This window comes from Amblyraja radiata, chromosome 12, assembly GCF_010909765.2.
Source record: "Amblyraja radiata isolate CabotCenter1 chromosome 12, sAmbRad1.1.pri, whole genome shotgun sequence".
In the NCBI taxonomy this organism is placed as follows: Eukaryota; Metazoa; Chordata; class Chondrichthyes; order Rajiformes; family Rajidae; genus Amblyraja; species Amblyraja radiata.
The window spans coordinates 57,480,480-57,507,319 of NC_045967.1; the positions used below are offsets into that span (position 1 = coordinate 57,480,480).

At 45.3% G+C, this 26,840-nt stretch overlaps 1 protein-coding gene across 1 annotated transcript in view; it reads left to right on the forward strand.

Annotated features, from left to right (window-relative positions):
- The first annotated feature begins 1,549 nt into the window (after positions 1–1,549).
- LOC116979315 (sodium- and chloride-dependent neutral and basic amino acid transporter B(0+)-like) overlaps positions 1,550–26,840 on the forward strand; it is a 36,381-nt gene continuing 11,090 nt past the window's right edge. The window contains exons 1-7 of the mRNA XM_033030922.1: positions 1,550–1,733; positions 10,059–10,190; positions 12,647–12,814; positions 13,827–13,965; positions 15,348–15,480; positions 17,790–17,930; positions 20,811–21,039. Coding sequence (XP_032886813.1) covers positions 1,664–1,733; positions 10,059–10,190; positions 12,647–12,814; positions 13,827–13,965; positions 15,348–15,480; positions 17,790–17,930; positions 20,811–21,039 — 1,012 coding nt within the window. The 5' untranslated portion in view covers positions 1,550–1,663. The remainder of the gene's footprint in view (positions 1,734–10,058; positions 10,191–12,646; positions 12,815–13,826; positions 13,966–15,347; positions 15,481–17,789; positions 17,931–20,810; positions 21,040–26,840) is intronic.

The following is a 26,840-nucleotide window of genomic DNA, read 5'->3' on the forward strand; positions in this document are numbered from 1 at the left end:
GAAAGCTGTGGTAGCGGTCGGCTGCGGTCCGACTTTGGAGCTTCGGAGGCTCCAGCCGCACGCCCGGTGGACGGTGACATCGGGTGCTCGTGGGTCCCTGGTGGGAGACCGCTTTTTGGAGCTCCCGCAACGACAGCTTCTCCCGCCCGAGTTGCGGGGTTTAAAATGACCTGGAGCGGGGCCTTACATCGCCTGGCGCGGCTTTAACGGCCGCCGGACTTGCTAGCGCGTGCTGGGCATTCCAACATCAAGACCCGGAGTGCGGCCTTGCATCGCCCCACATGGCCTTAATGGCCGTGGGACTTACCATTGACCGCCGGGGGCTTTGACATTGGGAGAAGAATGGAGTGCAAGGGAGAGACAAGACTTTGCCTTCCATCACAGTGAGGAGGAGATTCATTGTGATGGATGTTTGTGTAAATTGTGTTGATGTGTGTCTTGGTTCTTTTCTTGTTGTATGACTGCAGAAACCAAATTTCGTTTGAACTTCATTTGAGGTTCAAATGACAATAAACGGTATTGTATTGTATTGTATTGTAAATGAAGAAGATGCCGTGTTTCCATGGATGTCCAATCCCTCCATACGTCCACCTCCCACTGGGACAACTTGAGGGCCCTTCCTTGTTCCTGGACCAGTGCCCCTGTCAGGCCTTCTTGCTCCGAATCACTCCTTGCCTGAACCCTCATATTGAATAACTCGTCTTTAAATTCCCCTCACTTCTCCAAATAAGAGATATTGCCTCAGGAACCTTTCAAAATCCAAGCCATGTCTGTGTCTTTATGGGACAGGTAGTACATTTGATGGTTACATTAATGCCTCCTCTTACTGAATGATTGATTGGAAGATACAGCAGGGAAATAGGCCCTTTCATACCAACCCATTCACACAAATTCTAGTCTCATTAAGTCCCAGTTTTCCATTCTCCCAGTTTTTGCATCTCTGTCACATCCACTGTGACCATATTGTGATTCACACAATCAGAAATATCACAGCTATCTCCTCTACCATGGGTTCCATTCCACTATAGTTGACAAGATATTCCATCAAAGCTAGTTCCATATGTCCACTTTTGGTCCATATCCCTCTAAACCTTTCCTATCCATGTACCTCTCCATGTGTCTTTTAAATGTTGTGAAAATACTTGCCACAACTACCTCCCCTGGCAACTCGTTCCATATACCCACCACCTTCTGAGTGAAAACCTTGCTCCTCAGGTTCCTAGTAAATCTTTCCCCTCTCACCTTAAACCTATGTCCCAGTGGTTATGTCCTGGTGACAATTTCCTGGTTCTTATCACCTTATCACTTGCCCCTTTTAAATTATCTAAAACTATCTTTCATGTTTATATTGTCCATATCTAACAAGGCAATGTCTTATTTGAGTTCATTGACTTGAAACATCAACATATTTTTCCTCCACAAATGCTGGGAGACCTGATACTTGATTATCTCCAGTAGTACACTTCTAAAGCTTTTTTTTTGCATATGATTCATTGTTTCTGTAAACTGTCCCCCTTTTTGTTTTGAGATCATATCTAAAGATGACTGACCAGTTGGTCATTTCCCCTCCCTCCCCCAGTCTGCCGCCGATGAACACGTGGGTGAAAGTGACGAGAATGTGGAGAGAGGCAACTGGTCCTCGAAGACCGACTACCTGCTCTCAATGATCGGCTGTGCTGTGGGCCTGGGCAACGTCTGGAGATTCCCTTACCTGGCGTACAGGAATGGAGGAGGTACTGTAGATCTTCCACAATCCGAGGGAAAGACAGAAAAAAGCCAACAATTCATTGCTTTATAAATAGCATTAAACTCAAGGAATGTTAATTACACAAAGTTCCCACTCTCATTGGACAGAAGATACAGAAGCTTGAAAACGGCACCACTAGACATAGAAACTGCTTCTTCTCTGTTATCAAGCATCTAAATGGTCTTTCCATAAGCTATGGAAGACCATTCAGAAGCCCACTCACCTCTACCCCGTTGCAGACATTGGACTTTGTCAATGGAACTGATGCGCTACAATGCTATATTTTGCACTCTGCTCTACTGCACTTGAGTGCATTGATGTATATTATCTACCTGTTTGGATAGCATGTAAAACAATGATTTTCACTGTACCTTCGGACACGTGACAATAATAAACCTGAACCTAAACCTATTACAATGCAAACAAGGTGGTTTTAAAATATCTCCATTCAGCTAGAAATATGCAACACAAGCTTCCTCTGTCTTCAGTAATTCTGTAAACTTTTAATATATTTTAATCTTTTGCAATCAGAAAAATCATAATTAACAAGACTTCATAGTAAGGATGTGGTAGAATAGAAAAGGGAATCGGGAGATATTAGGGTTTACATTTAGGTTGAAGTTTATTATTTTCACGTGTACCAAGGTACAGTGAAAAGCTTTGTTTTGCATTCTATCTAATCAGATCAGATACTATACATAGATACAATCAGTTTAAACTCAAATACAATAGATAGAGCAATCGGGAAGGTACAGAGTGCAGAATATAGTTCTCAGTTTAGTTTAGAGATACTGTGCGGAAACAGGCCCTTCAGCCCACCAAGCCCGCGCCGACCAGCGATCCCCATACATTAATACTGTCTGACACACACTGGCGACATTTTTTACAATTACACCAAGCCAATTAACCTACAAACCTGTACGTCATTGGAATGTGGGAGGGAACCGCAGATCCCAGAGAAAACCCATGCAGGTCACGGGGAGAACGTACAAACTCTGTACAGACAAGCACCCGTAGTCAGGATCGAACCCGGGTCTCTGGCGCTGTAAGGCAGCAACTCTACTGCTGTGCCACCGTGCCGCCACAAAGCAGTAAATATAAACCTAAACCGAGTCTCAAGAAAAGTCCTGACTCAAATGTCATCGATTCATGTTCTCCAGAGATACTGCCTGACTCACAGAGTTACTTCACCACTTTGAGCTTAATCCTTAAGTGCCAAGTGTTTGACCCATCCTGGCTTTCCTCTGATATGTCCTCCAGCAAATATGTCAGTCTTCACATTAAATCAATAAATTGATAATTAGAGGAGATTTAAACAGTACATTAGATCCCTATTTGGACAGATCGTCAACTCAAATGAAAACAAAATCCAAGTTGTGTGAATTATTAAATTCATATATAAATAGTGCAAATATAAAAGACTTGGAGAATTGAAAACCCCTCAGTGCGAGAGTATTCATTTTATTCACTAGTGCACAAAACATATTCAAGAATTGACTATTTCTTAGTGGATGCCAAATGTATTCCCATACGTATAACTCAAAATATCATAATATTATTATATCCGACCACTCTCCCTTAACCTTTAGGGTAAAACTACAAGGAATATCGGAGAAACAGACAAATTGGAGATTTAACCCACAAATTCTAAACGATACGGCATGTTATGACTACCTTAAGTCGCAGATTAAATATTTTTTTCAGACAAATGACTTTCCGGAAACACCTGCCTCCCTGCTCTGGGAAACATTAAAGCGTTTGTGAGAGGATGTATTATTGACTTTCAAGCTTCCCAAAACAAGAAGAACCGAGCTGAACAACATGAGCTAAAAAGACAGATAAAATAGAATAGAATAGAATAGAATGCTATTTATTGTCATTCAAACCTGGGTTTGAACGAAATTCCATTTCTACAGTTTTTTACATTACAAACACAATCCAAGACCCACACTTAACACAGTTTACATAAACATCCATCACAGTGAGTCTCCAACATCTCCTCACTGTGATGGAAGGCAAAGTCTTTTATCTCTTCCCTTTGTTCCTTCTCCCGCGGTCCAGCAGTCCAACTGCAGTGTCAAGGCGAACTGGGGCTCCGATGTTAAAGCCCCCGGCGGGCGATGGTAAGTCCTGAGGCCGATTAAGCCACGCCGGGCGATGTTAGGCCCCGGCTCCGTGTCTTTAAACCCGCGATTCCAGCGGCAGAAGTCGCCGTTGCGGAGCTCAGAAAAGCGGTCTCCCACCAGGGACTTGGAGCTCCCGATGTTCCCGTCCACCGGGTCTGTGGCCGGTGCCTCCGAACTCCAAAAGTCGGGTCGCAGCCGCACGCCACCACAGCTCTTCCCGCTCCGAAGTTGGCCAGCTCCGCGATGTCAGTTCCGCAGGCTCTGCAACTGGAGCCGCCAGGTTAGTCCCGGCCGGAGGTCGCCGCCGGCTCCACGATGTTAGGCCCAACGACATCCGAGGCCCGACATGGAATAGTCGGGTCCCCGCACAGGGAAGAGATTAACGGTTTCCCCCACAGCCCCCCCCACCACCCCCCACATATACACAACTGACTCAAAGACATACATTTAACAAGACAAAAAATAAAAAAAGACAGACGACTGTAGTCGAGCCGCTGCCGTTAGGCGCCGCCACATACATAAAACAGCTACTCATAGAAAATACGATCGCTTCCTCTATTATAAAACATAATACAATTGCTGCTCTCAAATATAGGATAAATCATATACTTTCAGCTCAAATCTTAAGGCTTTTCCAGCTCAAATCTTAAGGCTTTTCCAGCATACTAAACAAACACACTTTGAATTTGGAGACAAGCCACAGAAGTTGTTAGCTCGTCAACTCCGCAAACTAGAAGACGAATGCACAATTTACAAAATCAGATCAGACGAGGGAGACTTGCTTACACTAACCAAGGACATCAACGATAGATTTTTGTAATTTTATCAGACATTATACTCAACAAAAACAACCGTCAACTCTGCGAACATGCAAAACTTTCTGCAGAAATGCAACCTCTGGTTTAAACGAGAGAGAGAGAGAGAATTATTGGGCGCAGAAATAACTACGATAGACATTGAAGAGACCATTAAGTCTCTGAAAAACGGGAAGACCCCTGGCCCCGATGGCCTGAACAATAAATTTTATAGCAGAAAAAGCATTTTATCAAGTGGAATTGTCCTATATTTTCTCTGTGATGGAAACATTTCAACTCGGTGAAAACTTTTGTTCATGGGTGAACCTCCTATATAAAACCCGAACAGCTAGAATACTGACAAACCAAATGTTGTCACCCAAATTTCACTTATCCAGAGGTTGTAGACAAGGATGTCCACGATCCCCTCTTTTATTTGCCCTCGTTATAGAACCACTCGCCGAGAGTATCAGATCTCACCCAGACATCCACGGGTACAATACTAAACATACAATTAATAACATTTCTTTATACACAGATGATGTATTACTATACTTCACAAACCCCGAAATTAGTATTCTGAGTTTATTAAATCTCATAACTCAATTTGGTTCATTTTCCAGATATAGAATTAATTGGAATAAAAGCGAAATTATGCCAATAACGGAACAAAATCCATCTATACTTCAACAATTTCCTTTTAAAATCGCCTACAAAAAAGTTTAAATACCTTGAAATCTATGTGACCAGGAAATATATGTCTATTCAAATGAAATTTTCCTTTTTTAGTTACTAAATTACACAGAAACATCCAATTTTGAAAAACACTTCCCATCTCACTAGTTGGTAGAATTAATGCTATAAAGATGATCTTTCTCCCACAACTATTCAAGTCAAGTCAAGTCAAGTCAAGTTTATTTGTCACATACACATACGAGATGTGCAGTGAAATGAAAGTGGCAATGCTCGCGGACTTTTGTGCAAAAAGACAAACAACCTATAGACACAATCATAACACACATATACCTTTACATAATAAATATTGGAAGGAAAAACGTTCAGTAGAGTTAGTCCCTGGTGAGATAGGCATTTACAGTCCGAATGGCCTCTGGGAAGAAACTCCTTCTCAACCTCTCTGTTCTCACCGCTTGGCAACGGAGGCGTTTGCCTGACCGTAGCAGCTGGAACAGTCCGTTGCAGGGGTGGAAGGGGTCTCTCATGATATTGTTGGCTCTGGAGTTGCACCTCCTGATGTATAGTTCCTGCAGGGGGGCAAGTGAAGTTCCCATAGTGCGTTCGGCCGAACGCACTACTCTCTGCAGAGCCTTCTTGTCCTTGGCAGAGCAATTCCCAAACCAGATGGTAATGTTCCCGGACAAGATGCTTTCCACCGCCGCTGCGTAGAAGCACTGGAGGATCCTCGGAGACACTCTGAATTTCCTCAATTGCCTGAGGTGGTAAAGGCGCTGCCTTGCCTTACTCACGAGTGCTGAGGCGTGTGATGCCCATACCATATCCTCGGAGATGTGGACTCCCAGATATTTAAAACAGTTCACCCTATCCACAGGATCCCCATTTATCCTCAATGGAGTGTACATCCTCGGATGATGTGCCCTCCTAAAGTCCATGATCAGCTCCTTCGTTTTTTTGATGTTCAAGAGGAGGCTGTTATCCTGGCACCAGAGTGCTAGATCAGCCACCTGATCCCAGTAGGCCTTCTCATCGTTGTCTGAGATCAGGCCCACCACCACAGTGTCATCAGCAAACTTAATTATTGAGTTGGAGCTGAACCTAGCCACACAGTCATGTGTGTACAGGGAGTACAATAGGGGGCTGAGGATGCAACCCTGGGGCGATCCTGTGCTCAGGGTGAGGGACTTTGATGTATTCCCTCCCATCTTGACTACCTGGGGCCTGGCGGTGAGAAAGTCCAGGACCCAGGCACACAGGGAGGTGTTGAGCCCCAATTCTATTAGCTTCCCGGCCAGTCTGGTGGGGACTATCGTGTTGAAGGCTGAACTGTAGTCTATGAACAGCATCCTCACGTAGCCCCCCTTCTGGCTGTCCAGATGGGAGAGAGCGGTGTGCAAAACCTGGGAGACCGCATCGTCCGTGGATCTGTTCTGACTTATTCCAAATATATATCTTCCAAAATTGATTCAATTATTATTAATTTTATTTGGGATTATAAGACCCATAGAATAAACAAAAGACATCTATGTAAGTCTAAGGCTAATGAAGGATTAGCTTTACCAAACTTTCTATTTTATTATTGGGCGGTTAATATTAAAAATATAACCTTCTGGCTGGATGACACTGATCAGCAGCCAGATTGGCTAAAGATGGAGAAGGATTGTTTACCTTCTGACATAGGCTAGATTCTTTTAGCTCCAATAAATTTGAATAAAAAAACATATGGAGGAAACCTGATTATACATAGTGTTATCCGTATCTGGAAACAATTAAAATTTACTTTAAAATTGGGTAATTTATCTCTCTTCCTCCCTATTGCAAATAACCCTTCTTTCAAACTGTCCGTCTTAGATAAAAGATTTGTTCAATGGAATTTAGATATTTACAACTTAGAGATTATGTAAAATTATATATGCAAGATTATAGATTTAGGGGTCCAGAAATCCTTGATGAATGTCTGAACCGACATTCCAATACAAACAAACTAATATTTTATATTTATAATACCCTTTTAAATACTGACATTCCGTCATCAGAGTCATATGGACGAGCATGGGAGGATGAATTGGCTCAACCCATAATGAAAGACAGATGGGATGAAAGTTTACAATATATACATCATTGCTCGTTAAACACTAGACATTCCTTAATACAGTTTAAAATATTACATAGATTACACTATTCGAAGACAAAATTAAATATGATCTTCCCAAGTACTTCCCCTCTCTGTGATAAATGCCAATTTCAAGAAGCCAAATTAACTCACACTTTTGTAACCTGTATAAAAATGCAAAATTATTGGACGGACATTTTAAAAATGATCTCTAAAGTTATCGATAATCAACTGGACCCAGATCCAAAATTAATAATATTAGGATTATCGGAACATACCACAAACTTTACGATAAGCCAGAGACACTTCCTTGATTACAGTTTAATAACTGCGATAAAAATGAATACTTATATTTTGGAAAAACCCAGCAACCCCCACAATTAAAATGTGGATTACCGAAATGACCGAGACCTTGCATTAGGAAAAAATAAGATTTGTCTTAATTGACAAACCAGAACTATTTTTTAAAATATGTTTTTTTTTAATGTAAACTGGTTTAACACAAAATTAAAGTCAAATCTTGGGTTTAGTGTTGGATGAACAACTATACTCAACATCTCCCGGATCTAAGGTACACAAAAATGCTGGAGAAACTCAGCGGGTGCAGCAGCATCTATGGAGCGAAGGAAATAGGCAACAAGGGCAGAGTCCCCCTAGTCCTCACCTTTCACCCCACCAGCCAGCAAATACAACAAATAATCCTCCGCCATTTCCGCCACCTCCAACGTGACCCCACCACTCGCCACATCTTCCCATCTCCCCCTATGTCTGCCTTCCGCAAAGACCGCTCCCTTCCACAACTCCCTTGTCAATTCTTCCCTTCCTTCCCGTACCACCCCCTCCCCAGGCACTTTCCATTGCAACCGCAAGAAATGCAACACCTGTCCCTTCACCTCCCCCCTCGACTCCATTCAAGGACCCAAGCAGTCGTTCCAGGTGCGACAAAAGTTCACCTGTATCTCCTCCAACCTCATCTACTGCATCCGCTGCTCTAGATGTCAGCTGATTTACATCGGGGAGACTAAGCGGAGGTTGGGCGATCGTTTCGCCGAACATCTCCGCTCAGTCCGCAATAACCTACCTGAACTCCCGGTGGCTCAGCACTTCAACTCCCCCTCCCATTCCCAATCCGACCTCTCTGTCCTGGGTCTCCTCCATTGCCAGAGTGAGCAACACCGGAAATTGGAGGAACAGCACCTCATATTCCGCCTGGGTTGCTTGCGTCCGGATGGCATGAATGTTGAATTCTCCCAGTTTTGCTAGCCCTTGCTGTCTCCTCCCCTTCCTTAACCCTCGAGCTGTCTCCTCCCATCCCCCCGCCCTCGGGCTCCTCCTCCTCCCTTTTTCCTTCCTTCTCCCCCCCACCCCCCATCAGTCTGAAGACGGGTTTCGGCCCGAAACGTCGCCTATTTACTTCGCTCCATAGATGCTGCTGCACCCGCTGAGTTTCTCCAGCATTTTTGTATACCTTCGATCTTCCAGCATCTGCAGTTCCTTCTTGAACACATCTCCCGGATCTATCTCCACAATCTTTATATTTGTAATCTCCTTTCTTGCTTTCTATTAGTTTACACTTTCTCTTATCTCTTTCTTTCTTTATTTCTTTTCTTTAAAAAAAACTTTAAAAATTGAAGCTATGTAAGAACTCTGTAGCTAGTTTGTCGTTTATTATCATTTGTACATATGCTTTTAATAAAAATATTATATGTAAAAAAAAAATAATCAAGAAATAGCTCAGAGAAGGGCAGAGTTCTTAACCTGGCCATAAAGGCTCGTTGTCCTGGTGGTATTGCAGGGTCGGCCTGGCCAAGCCTAGGCATTGTTGTCCTTCACCGCTCCGTGCTACTGACCTCTTGGAGGGGTGTACAATCCAGCCGAGCCCCAGGCTGCTGCAGGGCCTCCAGTGGCCCACTCGACTGTCGAGGTGTACTGCACAGCCTCCCTCAGCCGGTCTGCTTACCGGCCCTTTGTTCCTGTGTCTGCCGCTGGCATCTTGAAACTCTTCACCTCCAGGCCTCTGGGATGAGCAGGGCTCGGCGGCTAGAGTCTTGGGGACGGGTGTCCCAGCCCCCCTGCTGCCGGGGGTTGGGCAGGGCACCACAGTCTGCCGTGCGGATAGCACCTGAGGTCAGGATTGAACCCGGGTCTCTGGCACTTTGGCAGCGGCTCTACCATCTGTGCCATGTCCATCAATGTGCAATCTCTCTTCAAAATATTCTTGTGGTCAATCGAGAATTCAAATTAAATGCTAAAAATACTACAATTGCTGGAAATCTGAAATAAAACAAAACTAAAATGCTGGAAATATTCGGCAGGTCAATTAGCTTTTGTGGTAAGTGAGACAGTTATTGAATTTTCTCGAATAAAATTAAGTTAATTTTATCCATTGGCGTAGATGTAAATAAGACTATATTTGTGGAAATGATAGACATTGGAGAATAGACAGATACAGAGACAGATGGATACCACTGTGCACAGGGCCCAAGCTGTGGGTGTAAGTAAGATATTTCAGCTTCCTCTTTGTATCCTCCTCTTTGCCCTGAAGGCTTTTTTTGCCCATTAAAATTCTTCATTGTATCTTCCAGGTGCATTTCTTATTCCTTACACACTAATGTTGGTGATGGCTGGGATGCCCGTATTTTTCTTGGAATCCTCCCTTGGGCAATTTGCCAGCCGTGGCTGTATCCGTGTGTGGAAAGCTGTGCCAATTCTGCAAGGTTATTGTGAAATTATCAACATCTCAACAAACTTGGTCAAAGTTTAGAACAGAATACAGTATGTAGGGAGAGGATGAGAGAGTGGGATAACATAGAACTTGTGTGAACGGGTGATTGATGGTCAGCATGGACTCAATGGCCCAAAGGACCTGTTTCCATGCTGTATCACTAAACTAAACTAAACTAAACTATTCAAGCGGAATATAAGGTGCTGTTCCACCAATTTCTGTGTGGCCTCACTGTGGCAATGGAGTAGGCAAGGAACAAAAGGCCGGTGTGATAATGGGAAGAGGAGTTACTTTAAGCTACAATGTTCTGCTTACGTTTTAGAGCAACACAAAGCATTTCATTACATGAGAGTCACAGAGGGGTCTGAAGAAGGGTCTCGACCTGAAACGTCACCCATTCCTTCTCTCCAGAGATGCTGCCTGTCCTGCTGAGTTACTCCAGCATTTTGTGTCTACCTTCATTACATGAGAGAGTGGTCACTTCATATGGGTTGTGATAGTTCCACAAAGGAGTTCAGATGACCCCATTATCATCTCCACAACAACCACGCAGTCAGATCCTGCTTCCTCACTTGCCCTGTGGAAACTTACTACAACTCTTAAAGCCTATAAATGTGGATTTTTGTTAATGTTTAAAGAACATGTGAAGCATTGTAAATTATCATATAAAGACATGAGCAGGTACAAGTATTTCAAATATTAACATAACTTTGCAATTCCTTACATCATTTATTTCCAGTTATGTTTTCACCATTCGGTGGGCTCCTTTATTGTAACTTTTTTTCCAGATCAAGTTTAGCACAGAACATAGAACAGTACAGGACAGGACCAAGCACATCACCCACGATGTCTGTACCAAGACCAACTCTTACGTAATCCATATCCATCCATTCCCTGCATATCCATGTACCAATCTAAAAGTCTCTAGAATGCCACTATCGTATCTGCCTTAACCACCTCCCTGTCAGCACATTCCATCATCTGTGTAAAAACATTTGCCCTGCACATCTCCTTAAGCTTTGTCCCTCTCACCTTAAAGTTATGCCCTTTTATCTTTGATACTTCCTTCCTGCAAAAAAATTCTGCCTGATTACCTGATCTATGCCGCTCATAATTTCACCTGTTTTTATCAGGTCTCCCCTCAACTTCCAGCTTTCCAAAGAAAACAATCCAAGAATATCCAATCTGTAGCTAATCCCCCCTGATCCAGGCATCATTTTGGTAAACCTCTTCTTCACTCTTCACAAAGCCTCCACATCCTTCCTGCAATGGGAACTGCACCAGAACTGCACGCAGTACTCAAAATAAGGCTTAACCAAAGTCCTATAATGCTGCATCGTGACATCCTGACTCTTATGCCTCCAATGAAGGCAAGCATACCATACCAACTTTCTTTACCAGTTAGCTCAACATTCACTGCCTTTGTATTAATATAATCATATCCATTCAGTTAAATTCTAGACTAGAAATCCTTCAAAGCCGAACCTACACTAACCTGGTGCAAGTCTCAAAGGAATGATCAAATATACACTGTCTGCAAATCCATAAGAGTGAAGTTCATGCACACTGCACACAAATGTCTGTAGACCATAGGTAGTCCAATTTGCCTCCACATTTTCTCACGTTGGTGGGGGGATCTTATAACAGTGGTTTACTGGGACAATTTTAACAGAAACTTCAGGTGCTTGGAGGGCAATGGGGATGGTGTTATACAATATTGACTATTGGGGGTGGACCCCTAGTACAGAATTTAGATTGACGTTTATTATTCTCATATGTACTGAGGTGCAGTGAAAAGTGTTGTTTCACAAACTAACCAATCAAATCAGATAATACCATCCATAAATACAATCGTCAAACCCAAGTGCAATGGGGAGAGCGAAGGGAAAGAAGCAGAGTGTAGATTATTGTTCTCAGCATTGTCATAAGGTCATGTGATAGGAGAAGAATTAGGCCATTCTGCCCATCTAGTCTATGCCACCATTCAATCATGGCTGATCCATCTCCTCCTCCTAACCGCTTTCTCCTGCCTTGTCCCCATAACCCCGGACACCCTTACTAATCAAGTGGCATAGAATTCGACAGTTTCACCTCCCCCTGACTAAATAAATTCCTCCCCATCTCCTCTCACGGTAGGTCCTAGCCCTCCAGTGAACACAGATCAGCCCGATCTGAATCTTCCCAACATTTTAGTAACAAAGACCTCTTGTATAATCAGCTGAATGGAAATTCAGGGCTACCCTGATGTTGTACAGATTTCCAGGAGCACTTCAACACCTGTGTTATTGGTTCCCCAGCTCATTAGTAAAACTAACCTGTATATAACCCTTATCTTGAGGGACATGAAAAGCCACAGAACAGCTACAACTATGATATCACACAGTGTGTTACATTGAAATTGCAATATATTTCTATACATTTCTAATCCAAACTCTGTTCTGTTCTAAGGTGTGGGGATAACTATGATGATTGTGGTTACATTTTCCAACATTTCCTACAACTGCATCATCGCCTACAGCCTGTTCTACCTGTTTGCCTCCTTCCAATCTCCCCTGCCGTGGTCAGACTGCTTCAGCTGGTGGGGTGCAGATGAAACCTGCAGTCGGACACCCAGAGGTATCGTGTTAATATCTCTAACAGTTCTGGAGTAACTCAGTGGGTCAAGCTGCCTGTTGCCTGTCTATGCCCTTCACAGGTACTGCCTTGCCTGCTGAGTTACTCCAGCAGTTTGAATCTGTTTTTGTTAACCAGCATCTGCAGTTCCTTGTGCCACGGTATTAATGCCTGTTGTGTAACAACTGTGGAGCAAAGATCAGTCTGAACAATTGAAACATTTGGATTGAATAAAATGGCCTAATTGTAACTTGATCTCCCAACTTCTATATTCAAAACTCTTGATTGATGAAGGTCAATGTGCCAAAAGCCTTTTTTGACCATCTTACCTACCTGCGACTCGACCTTCAAGGAACTATGTACCTGCACTCCTAGATCCCTCTACTCCCCAGAGCCCTACTATTCACTGTGTCGGTCCTGCCCATGTTATACTTCCCAAAATACAACACCTAACATTTCTCTTTTCTTATCAAGATCTTAGAAATATTGAGCCTTGTGTTGGCTTTAAAGGCCCATTGTCCTGGCGGTAACATTGGGTCAATACTGTAGGGGGTCATGGAATCATCCGTGAAAATCTACCATCATAGACAGAGTGATCACCAGAGCTGGACTCTGCTGTGAGCAGAGTGTGCAGACTGTTCCTCTGTCCAACTGCACTGAACTCTCAATCACCTGATAACCGGGATCTGACTCATTCAGTCAGAGAACAACAGGGGTTGGCATCGGTCCATCTGTGAGAGATGATGGTGCAGCTTTGACGTTATCCTACTTGGAGACGGCAATGTTTCATCTGTGGTTGCATCTCCTTCTGGGGCTGACACAGGTGAAGTTGCTTCTGGCCGTTGGGCTGGGACGTGTGTTACTGTGGCATTTGACCATTTTGTGGCGTTGGTGCCTGACTTTATGTGCTGTCGTAGTGCTTCATACCCGCCTGGAGTGACCCTGATTATTTGTATGGAAATGAATCTTTGTTCCAAAAGAAATGTTCTTCTCATCCACACCCCACATTTTCCAGATCCGCTCTGCAACCTCACTCTGGATGACGGGTATTCTGAAGTTGTTAACACAACCTGGCTGCAGGCAAACAACAAAACCTGTTCCAATGGATCGGAAATCCATGTTCATCACCAGGGCCCCACCGAGCAATACTGGGAGTAAGTAACTTTAATTAAGTAAGTTTTCATTTAATTATATTTATACAATGAAGACCTTGTGAAGTGTTTTCATTAATGTTTTTATATTGAATGTAAAAACCCCCAGTAGAGCTTCTAAATATTTATTTATCCAAGTTGCCCAATGTCATGTCATATTTTCGGTGTCCTTGTATCTAATGCCCTCTAATCCAGGTAAACCTCTTCTGCTTCCTCTCCAAAGTATCCACATCTGTCCTGTCGCAGGGCGACCAAAACTACACACCATACTCCAATTTTAGCCTAAGCAAAGAGCTGCAACATGACTTCACAAAACCTTACATCCAAAGTGCCTACTGATTTAGGCCAAGCAATGTCATTTACCCTCTTTACCGTTCTATGTATTTGTGTTGCCACTTCCAGGGAGTTATGGACCTAGAACCCAAGATCCCTTGGTACAACAATGCTGTTAAGATTCTGGCATTAACTATATTCTTTCCCCGTACATTTGACATCACAAAGTGCAGCACCTCACAGTTATTCGGACTAAACTACAAAACCCTCCCCATCTCCCTTTTTTACCCCAACCATCCCCCCCTTTCACTCTCCCCCTTGCCCCTGTGCTCCACCTGGACTCACACCTGTTTAGTTTAGTTTAGTGAAAAGCTTTTGTTTGTGTGCTATCCAGTCAAAGGAAAGACTTTACCAGAGTATAATCACACTATCCACAGTGCACAGATATAGGATAAAGTCCAATAGATTCCATTGACAGTGCTTTGTAGGGCAGAGAACAAGACACGACCAGAAATATCTGCAAACCACCCTGGCATTCACTTTTGAAAGAAGGCATTATTTTTCAATCAACAATAATTGCAATATGTGTTTGGCAGCAGATACTGTTTCTGTCTCACAGCTCCAGGTATCCGGTTTCAATCCTGACCTCGGGTGCTGTCTGTGGAGTTTAAATCTTCTCCCTATGACGAAGTGGGTTTCAACCAAGTCCTCTGGTTTCCTCCCAAAGATGACCTTTGGCATTAACTGGTGGTTGTAAACTACCTTTGGCGTAGATGCAGTAAGTGGTAAATGAACCGGAGCGGAGATGCTGCACATGTGAGCGAGTATAAGCTGCAAAACTACAGCTACATAAGGACAGGACAAAGAGGGGTGATGATAGACAGCATGGACCTGATATGCTGAGTGGCCTCTTTTTATTAGAGGAACCAAGCTGAAAGAATAATTGTAAAGGATGTCAAATGTCAACTACATATTTTGTTCCAATTCATTGCAGACTTTTATTGTTTAAATCCAAATCATGAATTGAGCATTCTGTTGGTTTATAATCTAGCAGTGATGTGTGATGAAGAATGCTGTTAAATGATATGTTTTTCTGTTGTTGTTTTGTTCAGTAAAGTGACTTTACGGCGGTCAAGTTCCATGGATGAGACAGGGGAGATAGTCTGGCACTTAGCTCTCTGTCTGCTCCTGGCCTGGCTGATTGTTGGGGCCACCCTGTCTAAAGGAATAAAATCTTCAGGAAAGGTAAAATTAATACAATGAGTTTTACTGTTCAGAACAGAAAACAATACAGCACATGAACAAACCCTTTGGCCCACAATGTCTGTGCCGACCATGACAGCAAGTGAAACTAATCCCAGCTGCTTGTACATGGTCTATATTCTCCCACCCATGCCTCTTCATGTGCCTGTCTAAATGCCTCTTGAATGTTGCAGTTGTATCTGCTTCCATCACCTCCCTGACGATGTTCCCAGGACTTGAGGGGTTGATCAATATGGAGAGGTTGGGCAGGCTAGGACTTTATTCCTTATAGCGCAGGAAACTGAGGGGTGATCTTATAGATCTTGTAAGATCATGAGGGGAATAGATAAAGTGACTGCATTGAGACTAATATGTATAGAACAGTAGGGAATCTAGAATGAGAGAACATAGGTTTAAGGTGAGAGCAGAAAGATTTAATAGGAACTTGAGGGGCAACTTATTCACTCAGAGGGTGGTGGGTATATGGAATGATCTGCCTGGGGAGGAATTTGAGGTAGGTTAATCACAATGTTTAAAAAAACATTGGACAGGTACCTAGAAAGATTTAGTGTGATATTAGACTAAGTGTGACCGGTTGGGTCCCATGTTCACACGGGAGCATTGGTCCCCCAACACAATATTCTGCCTCTCCTCCAATTCCAATATTGGTGGCCAGTGGGAGGGTGGGGCTTTCTGGAGCGCTAGTATGCGTGTTGTGGGCCAAAGGGACTGGTTTCCAGAGGGCTAGTATGGACATTGTGGGTCGAATGGATTCTTGAGTTGGCAGCTCAATCACTCAGGCCTGGTGGGCTGGCAGCTCTGTCACTCATGCCTGGTGGGCTGGCAGTTCAGCCACTCAGGGCTGGTGGACTGGCAGTTCAGCCACTCAGGGCTGGTGGACTGGCAGTTCACCCACTGACGGCTGGTGGGCTGACAGTTGACTGACTCACGGCTGTTGTGTTGGCAGTTGATTGACTCACGGCTGTTGTGTTGGCAGTTGATTGACTCACAGCTGGTGGGCTGACAGTTCACTCATGGCTATTCCTTGAAATGTCGTTTCAAGTAGAGTGCAGGCCACCAAACTCAAATGCAATTTCATACCATTTCAAGCAGAGTGCAGGCCACCAAACTCAAATGCACTTCATACCATTTCAAGCAGAGTGCAGGCCTCCAAATTCATTTCATACCATTTCAAGCAAAGTGCGGACCACCAATTCATTTCATTTCAAGCAGAGTTCAGTTCACTCACGCCGTAGACTCACAGTTCTGGACTCAACTGTCACTCACAGTCTTCCAGGGTGACTGATCCAGGTCTTTATTCTGCTGCCCCCCACCACCCACCCCGGAAGGGGTGTTACCTTCATCATGGTGATCGACAGGCGAAAGGACCAATCAGCTGATCTCAAGATATTTTAAACATTCATAATGTTTGTAATTTTAATTGAAACAAATATCCGACCCGTTCAAGGCAGAATGGTTCTCTTGACTGAAAGTACAACAGCATCTCCCCAAACCTTTGGTATGTGCCCTCATTCCAAACACTCGTCTCTGAATCTGTGACTCTGGATGAATTTCCAATTTTGAAGGAGTCATGGTCAGGACTGGCCCAGGGTTTGGGCAGTTTCACGGCCTGGTTTCAGTACGGGAAACTGAGCTTTAAATGGTCAGGGGAAAGATGAAGAAACCTGATCTATATACCAGTTTCAATATATTCATTGCTAAACAGAGAGATAAATTAAGGAGAATGGTATTCTGTCATTTTCATTTGGCTAAATGGAGACATAAAGAACTGCAGTGTAAACTGCAGTGTCCTGTAAAGAACTGCAGTGACTGGTTTACAAAACAACCTACAAAATGCTGGAGTAACTGCGTCAGGCAGCACCTCTGGAGGACATTGAGAGGTAACGTTTGGAGTCAGGTCCCTTCTTCAGACTGAATTGTCTTTCATGTTGTCCTGTCCCATCCAGCTCCACACAATCTCTTATTTCGCCAACTGTATCCTCCCTGCTACCTAACTGCCAATACTGAGGTGGTAAAGATCACCAGTCTGAAGAAGGGTCCCGACATGAAAGGTCGCCTATCCATGTCCTCCAAAGATGCTGCTGACCCGCTGAGTTACTTCAGTACTTTGTATTTTTGTTGATTTGTTTTAAAGTGCCTTTCACGCAATAATTTCATCAAATTCATTATCTGTTCAACTACAGTTCTTCAAGTGAGTCCTTTAATTTGGTGTTAATTTTAATTTTAACTGAATTGAGTGGTGTCGATGTACAACAACATAGGACAATCTAACAATTCCTCTCCCTGGCCAGGTGGTTTATTTCACTGCAACATTCCCGTACGTGGTTCTGACCGTACTTCTGATCCGAGGACTGACCCTGGAGGGAGCCCAGAAAGGGATTGAATTCTACATTGGAAGCCAGTCGGACTTCTCAAAGCTGGCTGATGCTGAGGTAATCTCATCAGGAGGAACTCCATATGTTGGGTTCAATCAAATGCCTTTTTGTTTTGCTAAATTCCCTTGTGTGCTGAACAAATGATATTTAACATATATATTACATTCCTGTTCACATTCTGGAAAAGCAATATCAATTTACATCTGTGAAACCAAAGTTGAAACTGAGACCTTGTCATCCTGACCATCCCAGTGTTTGAATGTAGGCAGAGGGTATCAGAGAGAGTCATAGAGTCATACATTGTGGAAATAGGCTCTTTGGCCCAATTTGTCCATGCCGACCAAGATGCTCCAAATAAGCTAGTCTAACCTGCTCACATTTGACCCATTTCCCTCCAAACCTAAACACTGCATTCACTCAATCAATTCCCTTCATGATTTTATTCACCTCTTTAACCACTTTGTGCACTCCAAGAAATGAAATCCTAGCCTGTCCAACCTTTCCCTGGGACATTCAAGTCCTGGCAACATCTTCGTAAATCTTCTCTGTACTGAACATGATATTCCAAATACGGCCTTAGGTCTTTGTGTACAACTGTAACATAATGTCCAAATATACTCTTGACGGACTTGACGACAAACAAACTTAAATTGTTGAAATTCTCAGTTAAGATTCTGTTTTGCTTTGCTTTGGTTATTTATTTATTTTATTTTTATTCTTATTTTATTATTATCAATATTTCTTTTTTTTCCTCTTTAGTTTAGGGGGGTTTTGTTTTTTCCTTTTTTCTTTTTCTTTTTGTCTTTTTATCTTTGTGTTTTTTTTACATTTATAAATTTCCTTTTAAAGATTTAACTATATTTACACAGAGACCGGGAGGTCTATATTCATTGTGTATTTTGACACTGGTCTCATATTAGGTTATACCTATTATTAATGTAATCCTGATCCCTATGTATCAATACCATTGTTATGTTTATCATTATTCTTTTTGCTCTTTTATGTTATATTTTTGCTTTTTTTGGAGAAAAAAAACAATAAAAAGATTTTAAAAACAAAAAAAACAAAAAAACAAATATACTCTGTACTCAATACCTAATGTCCCAATATACTCAATACTCTTTAACATAATGTCCCAATATACTCTATACTCTCTACTCAACACCCAGACTGATGAAGACCGATATATTGAAAGCCTTCTTGACCACACTATCTACCTGTGGCAGCTAGATCGGACAGGGCAACATGAACATGATGTAATGATTATTTTGTTACCTTCTTTTTGAGATTCATTGAAAGTTTTCAGACTCAACGTTTGTGATGGCAGAGAGCAGTGCCCTCTGTTGGTTATCATTCCCTGGCTGACGCACGTTGCTGTCACTGTGAGAGGGCAGTCTCCTCCGGGGGAAGAATTGTTGTGTGTGGAAACAGCAGGATCGGCCTCAACCAAACTGACTTCAGCTTTGTCAAGTCTCTAACGTTTGGACTGAGAAGGGCGTGTGATGTAGTCTGAGTGAATTTAATGTTAGGTTACATACCGGAGGAGAGAAAAACTGAGGAACTGAAAGAGACAAGGTAAAAAGTAGCAGGTGGTGTGATTTTATTAATTTAAAAACATCTCCACTGACAACTGAGGCATGGATAGGTTAAACAATTTCTTCGTTTAGTTGTAGTTATATATTACAATTAAACACATGGCTTTTGAATCTCTTGACGCATAGATAGGGTTGGCAGTCAGAACCCTTTCCCCAGGATGGAAACATCAGAGACTAGAGGGCATACCTTTAAGGGCCTGTCCCATGAGCATGCGACTGCATGCAGCAAGCGCGACCTAACGTGGTCGCTTGAGTCGTACGGCCTCGCGGAGCCGGTCCCAATTCGATCGCCGGAGCCATATGGAGTTGTGCGGAGCTGGTCCCGACATCGCGCAGGGCTCTGGAAAACTGACAGTGTTCAAAAATTCCGAGCGGCAACGGCCTGCCGGCCCGCTGCCGCGTTGAGGACGTATGCACCGTCTCGATGGGCATACACAGCGTCTTGACGACGTACGCAGCATCTTGACGCCGTATGTCACGCGCGAACTTCCCGCGGACTTCGCTCGAACTTCACGTCACTCACTCGACCTCCGCGCGGCCCCCGTTTCCGGTTTGGTCACACTCGCTGCATGTAGCCGCATGCTGGTGAGACCGGCCCTGTACGGGGATCACTCGACCTCCACGCGACCCCCAAGTGGCCCCCGCTTCCGGTTTGGTCGCGCTTGCCACATGCTCGTGGGACAGGCCCTTTAAGGTGAGAGGGACAAAGTTGAAAGGAGATATGCTGGGCAAATGTTTCTACATAGAGAGTGGTGAGTGCCTGGAACACGCTGCCGAGGATGGTAGTGGAGGCAGATGCGATAGTGGCATTTAAGTAGCTTTTGGATAAACACATGGATATGCAGGGAATGGAGCAAAATGGGTTATGTGCAGGCAGACAAAAGTGTGGCACAGGCACTGTGGGCCGAAGTGCCCCCTCCGGTCCTGTACTGGTTTGTGTTCTATGTCATTTTAATGGAATTGCTCATTTGCAATAGAGGTGTATTAGCAGAAAGGGTCAGGGCAGTAACTCACACTTACAGTACCACATCATTTAAACAAAGGGATACAAGTCTTGAACTTTGTGTGTTGGGTTTACTTTGCTTCCACATGATCTAGAGATCATGTTCTCCAGAGATGCTGCCTGATCCACGGACTTACTCCAGCACTTGGTATCTTTTGTTTAGTCTGGAGTAATTGTGGTGATACTACATGAAAAGATATTGTTCACCAACAACAGAAAAGCTTTCAGTCTTTGTCTTTGTGTTGTTGATTTCTGTTCTACTTATATCGATTCCAATTTTAATTCCACTAAAATCATTTAGCCCATTCTGTGCTGACTAATGCTGTCTTTGTTCACCAGGTCTGGAAAGATGCTGCAACACAAATATTCTACTCGCTTGCAGTGGGGTGGGGGTGTTTGATAACCCTGTCGTCCTACAACAAATTCCACAACAACTGTTACAGAGACACCATCATTGTCTGTGTGGTGAACTGTGCCACGAGTGTGTTTGCCGGATTTGCCATCTTCTCCGTCCTGGGACACATGGCTCACGTACAGGACAAGCCTGTTTCAGAGGTCGCTCAGTCAGGTAACTGTGGTGCCAGAATAATTGTACTTGAAAACAGTACCGGAGTAACTCAGTGGGTCAGGTAGCATCCCTGGAGAACATGGAGAGGTGACGTTTCAGGTTGGGTGCCTCCTTCAGACTTATTGTTCTGGATGTTGATGAAGCAGTGAATTTCACAGCCTGCGTAGGAATGTTATGTCATTGAATCCGCACCAGAAATGTCATGGTGAAGTAGAAAAACTAGAAATGCTGCCCACTGACCAGAGCGGCAGATTAATTAGCTAGATGGCGCTCAGCATCTTTACCTCAGTTTTACTTTCTTTCCACTTGCTGGAAATGGAATCTGATCATGGAAAAGTGAGGAAATTAAGGATATTCAGGATAAGGATAAGAATATTGGCTCCAGAGAAATTTCTCCCTCACCACCTTTTAATCGTCATGTCAAGTTTATTTGTCACATACACATACGAGATGTGCAGTGAAATGAAAGTGGCAATGCTCGCGGACATTGTGCAAAATGACAAACAAACAAACAAACTACAATTCATATTAAATATTGTGGGCGGAAGGAAAAAGGGAAAAAAATAGCAATTAAAAAAAAAAAAACAGTAGAGCAGTACAGTAAGGTTAGTCCCTGGTGAGATAGGAGTTTACAGTCCTAATGGCCTCTGGGAAGAAACTCCTTCTCAACCTCTCCGTTCTCACAGCATGACATGCACGGCTGAACGCACTACTCTCTGCAGAGCCTTCTTGTCCTGCGCAGAGCAATTCCCAAACCAGATTGTAATATTTCCGGACAAGATGCTTTCCACAGCCGCTGAATAGAAGCACTGGAGGATCCTCGGAGACACTCTGAATTTCCTCAATTGCCTGAGGTGGTAAAGGCGCTACTTAGTTTTTTTGATGTTCAAGAGGAGCCTGTTAGCCTGACACCAGAGTGCCAGATCAGCCACGTCGTCCCGGTAGGCCTTCTCATCGTTGTCTGAGATCAGGCCCACCACCACAGTGTCATCAGCAAACTTGATTATTGAGTTGAAGCTGAACCTAGCCACACAGTCATGTGTGCACAGGGAGTACAGTAGGGGGCTGAGGACGCAACCCTGGGGCGATCCTGTGCTCAGGGTGAAGGACTTCGATGTATTCCCTCCCATCTTGACTACCTGGGGCCTGGCGGTGAGAAAGTCCAGGGCCCAGGCACACAGGGGGTTGTTGAGCCCTAATTCCAGTAGCTTCTTGGCCAGTCTGGTGGGGACTATCGTGTTGAAGGCTGAACTGGTGTCTATGAACAGCATCCTCACGTAGCCCCCCTTCTGGCTGTCAAGATGAGAGAGAGCGGTGTGCAAAACCTGGCAGACCGCATCGTCCGTGGATCTGTTCGGACGGTATGCAAACTGCAACGGGTCCATGTTGCGAGGGAGGAAGGCGCAGATGTGTTTCTTCACCAGCCTCTCAAAGCATTTCATGACTACCGAGGTAAGGGCCACCGGACGGTAGTCATTCAGACAGGCTGGGGAGGCATTTTTTGGTACCGGTACAATGATGGATTTTTTGAAGCAGGCAGGGACCACGGACTTGTCCAGGGAGAGGTTGAATAATGTAGTGAGCACTGGAGCTAGCTGCATAGCACAGGACTTGAGTACTCGCCCCGAGATGCCATCGGGGCCTGCAGCTTTCCTCGGGTTCACCCGTGTCAGAGCCCTCCTCACGTCGTGCTCAGACAGCGAGAATGTTGCACATTCCTCCCTTCAGCTTCGGTAGCCAGCCCGCTGGCGGTATTGTCGATAGTCGGCAGACCTGGGGTGGTGTTGCCCATCTTGAAACGAGCGTAAAAGGAGTTCAGGTCATCAGCTATGGAAGTACCGGCACTTGCGGATGAGGGTGGGGTGCTCTGGTAGTTGGTAACAGTCCGTAGCCCCTGCCACAGGCGTCTGGTGTCCTGCTGCTCCATCTGTGACTCCATCTTGTCTCTGTACCTCCTTTTTGCATCCTTCACTGCCCTTCGCAGACGGTAGGACTCTACCTTGTAGACGTCCATGTTTCCTGATGCCAGGCCCGAGTTGTAGGTAGTGGTGCGAGCATTCAAGGCAACACGAACTGACATGTCTACCCAGGGTTTTTGATTCGGAAAGATGCTTACCCTACCGTGGGGACGATGTTGTCGGTTATTGATGTGATGAAGTCCGTGACTGCTTCCACGTGCAAAATGTTATGTTTATTATTGTCATGTGTACAGAGGAAGAGTGAAAAGCTTCATTTTGCACGCCATCCAATCAAGTCAGGTAATACTATACCAAAATACATTCATGCCAAACTCAAGTACAATAGGTAGGGAAGGGGAAGATACAGAGTGCAGAATATAGTTCCCAGCATTGTAGTGCACCAGTTCACTACTTCCTGTACATTGGCAGCATATGGGTGACACAGTGCCACAGTTGATAGATCAACTTCCTCACCACGCCAGAGAACCGGGTTTTAGCCAGACATTGGATGTCGAATGTGTGGAGTTTGCACGTTCTTTCTCAGGTGCTTCAGTTTCTTCCCAAACTCCAAAGATGTGCGGGTTTGTAGGTTAATTGCCCTCTGTAATTTGCCACCGGTGTGTAGGAAATGGATTAGGAAGTGGGATAATCTAGAAGTAGTGTGAACGGGTGATCGATGGTCGGCGTGAATTCATTGACTGAAGGGCCTGTTTATATGCTAAACAGTTTCTAAACTGAAAGAAACCAAATTGAACAATGAATTACACATGGGAGACCAATGAAGTTTTATTAATAAACTAGAACAAGTGCAGACCCGTTGGGTCTGTTTCCCCAACGGCGTTTGCGGGGGGGGGGCTGCGGCATCACACTCACATTAACCACCCCCCAAGCACACAGATGGGGGGAGGGGGGGTGAGAAGAGGGGAGGTACGGGAGAGGAGGAGGAGAAAACGGGACAGATTTGGGAGGGAAAGGAGAGCGGGGTAGGGGGTGAGAGAGGGGGATGGGGAGAGAGATGTGGGGGAGGGGGGGAGGGAGGGGGAGAGGGGTGGGGGGAGAGAGGGGAAAGAGTGGGGAGGGAGAGTGGAGGGGGAAGGGGGGAGAGGTGGAAGAGTGGGGAGGGAGGAGGAGAGAGGTAGGGGGAGTGATGGAAGAGGGACAGAGGGGTAGGAGGAAGGGGGCGGGTGGAGAGAGGGAAGGGGGTGGGATAGAGAGGGAAGGGGGTGGGGGAGAGGGGTGAGGAGAGGGAAACATAGAAACATAGAAATTAAGGGGTAGCGGGAGTGGTGGAAGAGGGACGGGGGAGTGGTGGAAGAGGGACAGAGGGGTAGGGGAAGGGGTGGGCGAGAGAGGGGAAGGGAGGGGAAGAGAGAGGGGTGGGGGAGGGAGAGGGGTGGGGTAAGGGGATAGAAGTGGAAGAGTGGGAGGGAGGGGTAGGGGGAGTGGTGGAAGAGGGACAGGGGGGAAGGGGGTGGTGGTAGAGAGGGAAGGGGGGTGGGGGAGAGAGGGATGGGTGGGAGAGGGAGAGGGGTGATGAGAGGGAAACATAGAAACATAGAAATTGAGTGCAGGAGTAGGCCATTCGGCCCTTCGAGCCTGCACCACCGTTCAATATGATCGTGGCTGATCATCCAACTCAGTATCCTGTACCTGCCTTCTCTCCATACCCCCTGATCCCTTTAGCCACAAGGGCCACATCTAACTCCCTCTTAAATATAGCCAATGAACTAGCCTCAACTACCTTCTGTGGCAGAGAATTCCAGAGATTCACCACTCTCTGTGTGAAAAATGTTTTTCTCATCTCTGTCCTAAAGGATTTCCCCCTTATCTTTAAACTGTGACCCCTTGTTCTGGACTTCCCCAACATCTGGAACAATCTTCCTGCATTTAGCCTGTCCAACCCCTTAAGAATTTTGTACGTTTCTATAAAATCCGCCCTCAATCTTCTAAATTCTGACGTGTACAAGCCGAGTATATCCAGTCTTTCTTCATATGAAAGTCCTGACATCCCAGGAATCAGTCTGGTGAGCCTTCTCTGTACTCCCTCTATGGCAACAATGTCTTTGAGCATTGGTCATTGTGACATCACACAATGGAACGTTCACCAGGGGCTGGGGCTGTGGCTGCTTCTATGGGTGAGAAGCCAGCTTTTTTGGAACGTTCACCAAGTGCTTGTGCTCCTGCAAAGGCATATGTAAATGAATCCATTCCGATTGGACATATGTGTAAATGGATCCATTCCGATTGGACATCTGTGAGTATTGGGCATTGTGACATCACACGATGGAACGAATCAAAAGGCAGAAAGGCAGCTGGACGACAGGTGGCAGGCACACAGTTTTATATATTAACTAGACCAAGTGCAGACCCGTTGGGTCTGTTTCCCCAACGGCGTTTGCGGGGGGGGGGAGGGGGGGGCTGAGGCATCACACTCACATTAACCACCCCCCAAACACACAGGTGGGGGGAGGGGGGATGAGAAGAGGGGAGGGAGGGGAGAGGAGGAGGAGGATTTGGGAGGGAAAGGAGAGCGGGGTAGGGGGTGAGATAGGGGGATGGCGAGAGAGATGTGGGTGAGGGGGGGGGGGAAGGGGAGGGAGGGGAGGAGGGAGGGAAGGGGAGAGGGGTGGGTGGAGAGAGGGGAAAGAGTGGGGAGGGAGAGTGGAGGGGGAAGGGGGGGAGAGAAGTGAAGTGGAAGAGGGAGGAGAGGGATGGGGAGGGGAGAGAGATGTGGGGGGGAGGGATGGGGACAGAGAGGAGGAGAGAGGGGTAAGAGTGTGGAGGGAGGGGGAAGAGTGGGGAGGGAGGGGGAGAGAGGTGGGGGGAGAGGGGGGAAAGAGTGGGGAGGGATAGTGGGAGGGGGATAGGTGGAAGAGTGGGGAGGGTCAGAGGGGTAGGGGGAAGGGGTGGGGGGGAGGGGAGGGAGGGGGAAGGGAGGGGGAGAGAGAGGGGTGGGGAAGGAAAAGGGGTGGGGTGAGGGAGAGAAGTGGAAGAGTGGGGAGGGAGGGGTAGGGGGAGTGGTGGAAGAGGGACAGAGGGGTAGGGGGAAGTGGGCGGGGGGAGAGAGGGAAGGGGATAGGGTAGAGAGTGAAGGGGGGTGGGGGAGAGAGGGATGGGTGGGAGAGGGAGAGGGAGAGGGGTGATAAGAGGGAAACTTAGAAACATAGAAATTAGGTGCAGGAGTAGGCCATTCGGCCCTTCGAGCCTGCACCTCCAGTCAATATGATCATGGCTGATCATCCAACTCAGTATCCTGTACCTGCCTTATCTCCACACCCCCTGATCCCTTTAGCCACAAGGGCCACATCTAACTCCCTCTTAAATATAGCCAATGAACAGGCCTCAACTACCTTCTGTGGCAGTGAATTCCAGAGATTCACCACTCTCTGTGTGAAAAATGTTTTTCTCATCTCGGTCCTAGAAGATTTCCTCCTTATCCTTAAACTGTGACCCCTTGTTCTGGACTTCCCCAACATCGGTTTCTATAAGATCCCCCCTCAATCTTCAAAAATCTAGCGAGTACAAGCCGAGTCTATCCAGTCTTTCTTCATATGAAAGTCCTGACATCTCAGGAATCAGTCTGATGAACCTTCTCTGTACTCCCTCTATGGCAAGAATGTCTTTGAGCATTGGGCATTGTGACATCACACAATGGAACGTTCACCATGGGCTGGGGCTCCTGCAAAGGCATATGTAAATGGATCCATTCCGATTGGACATATGTGAACATTGGGCATTGTGACATCACACGATGGAACGAATCAAAAGGAAGAAAGGCAGCCGGACGGACTTACGGCAGGCGGCAGCCACAGACTTTTATATAATAACTAGACCAAGTGCAGA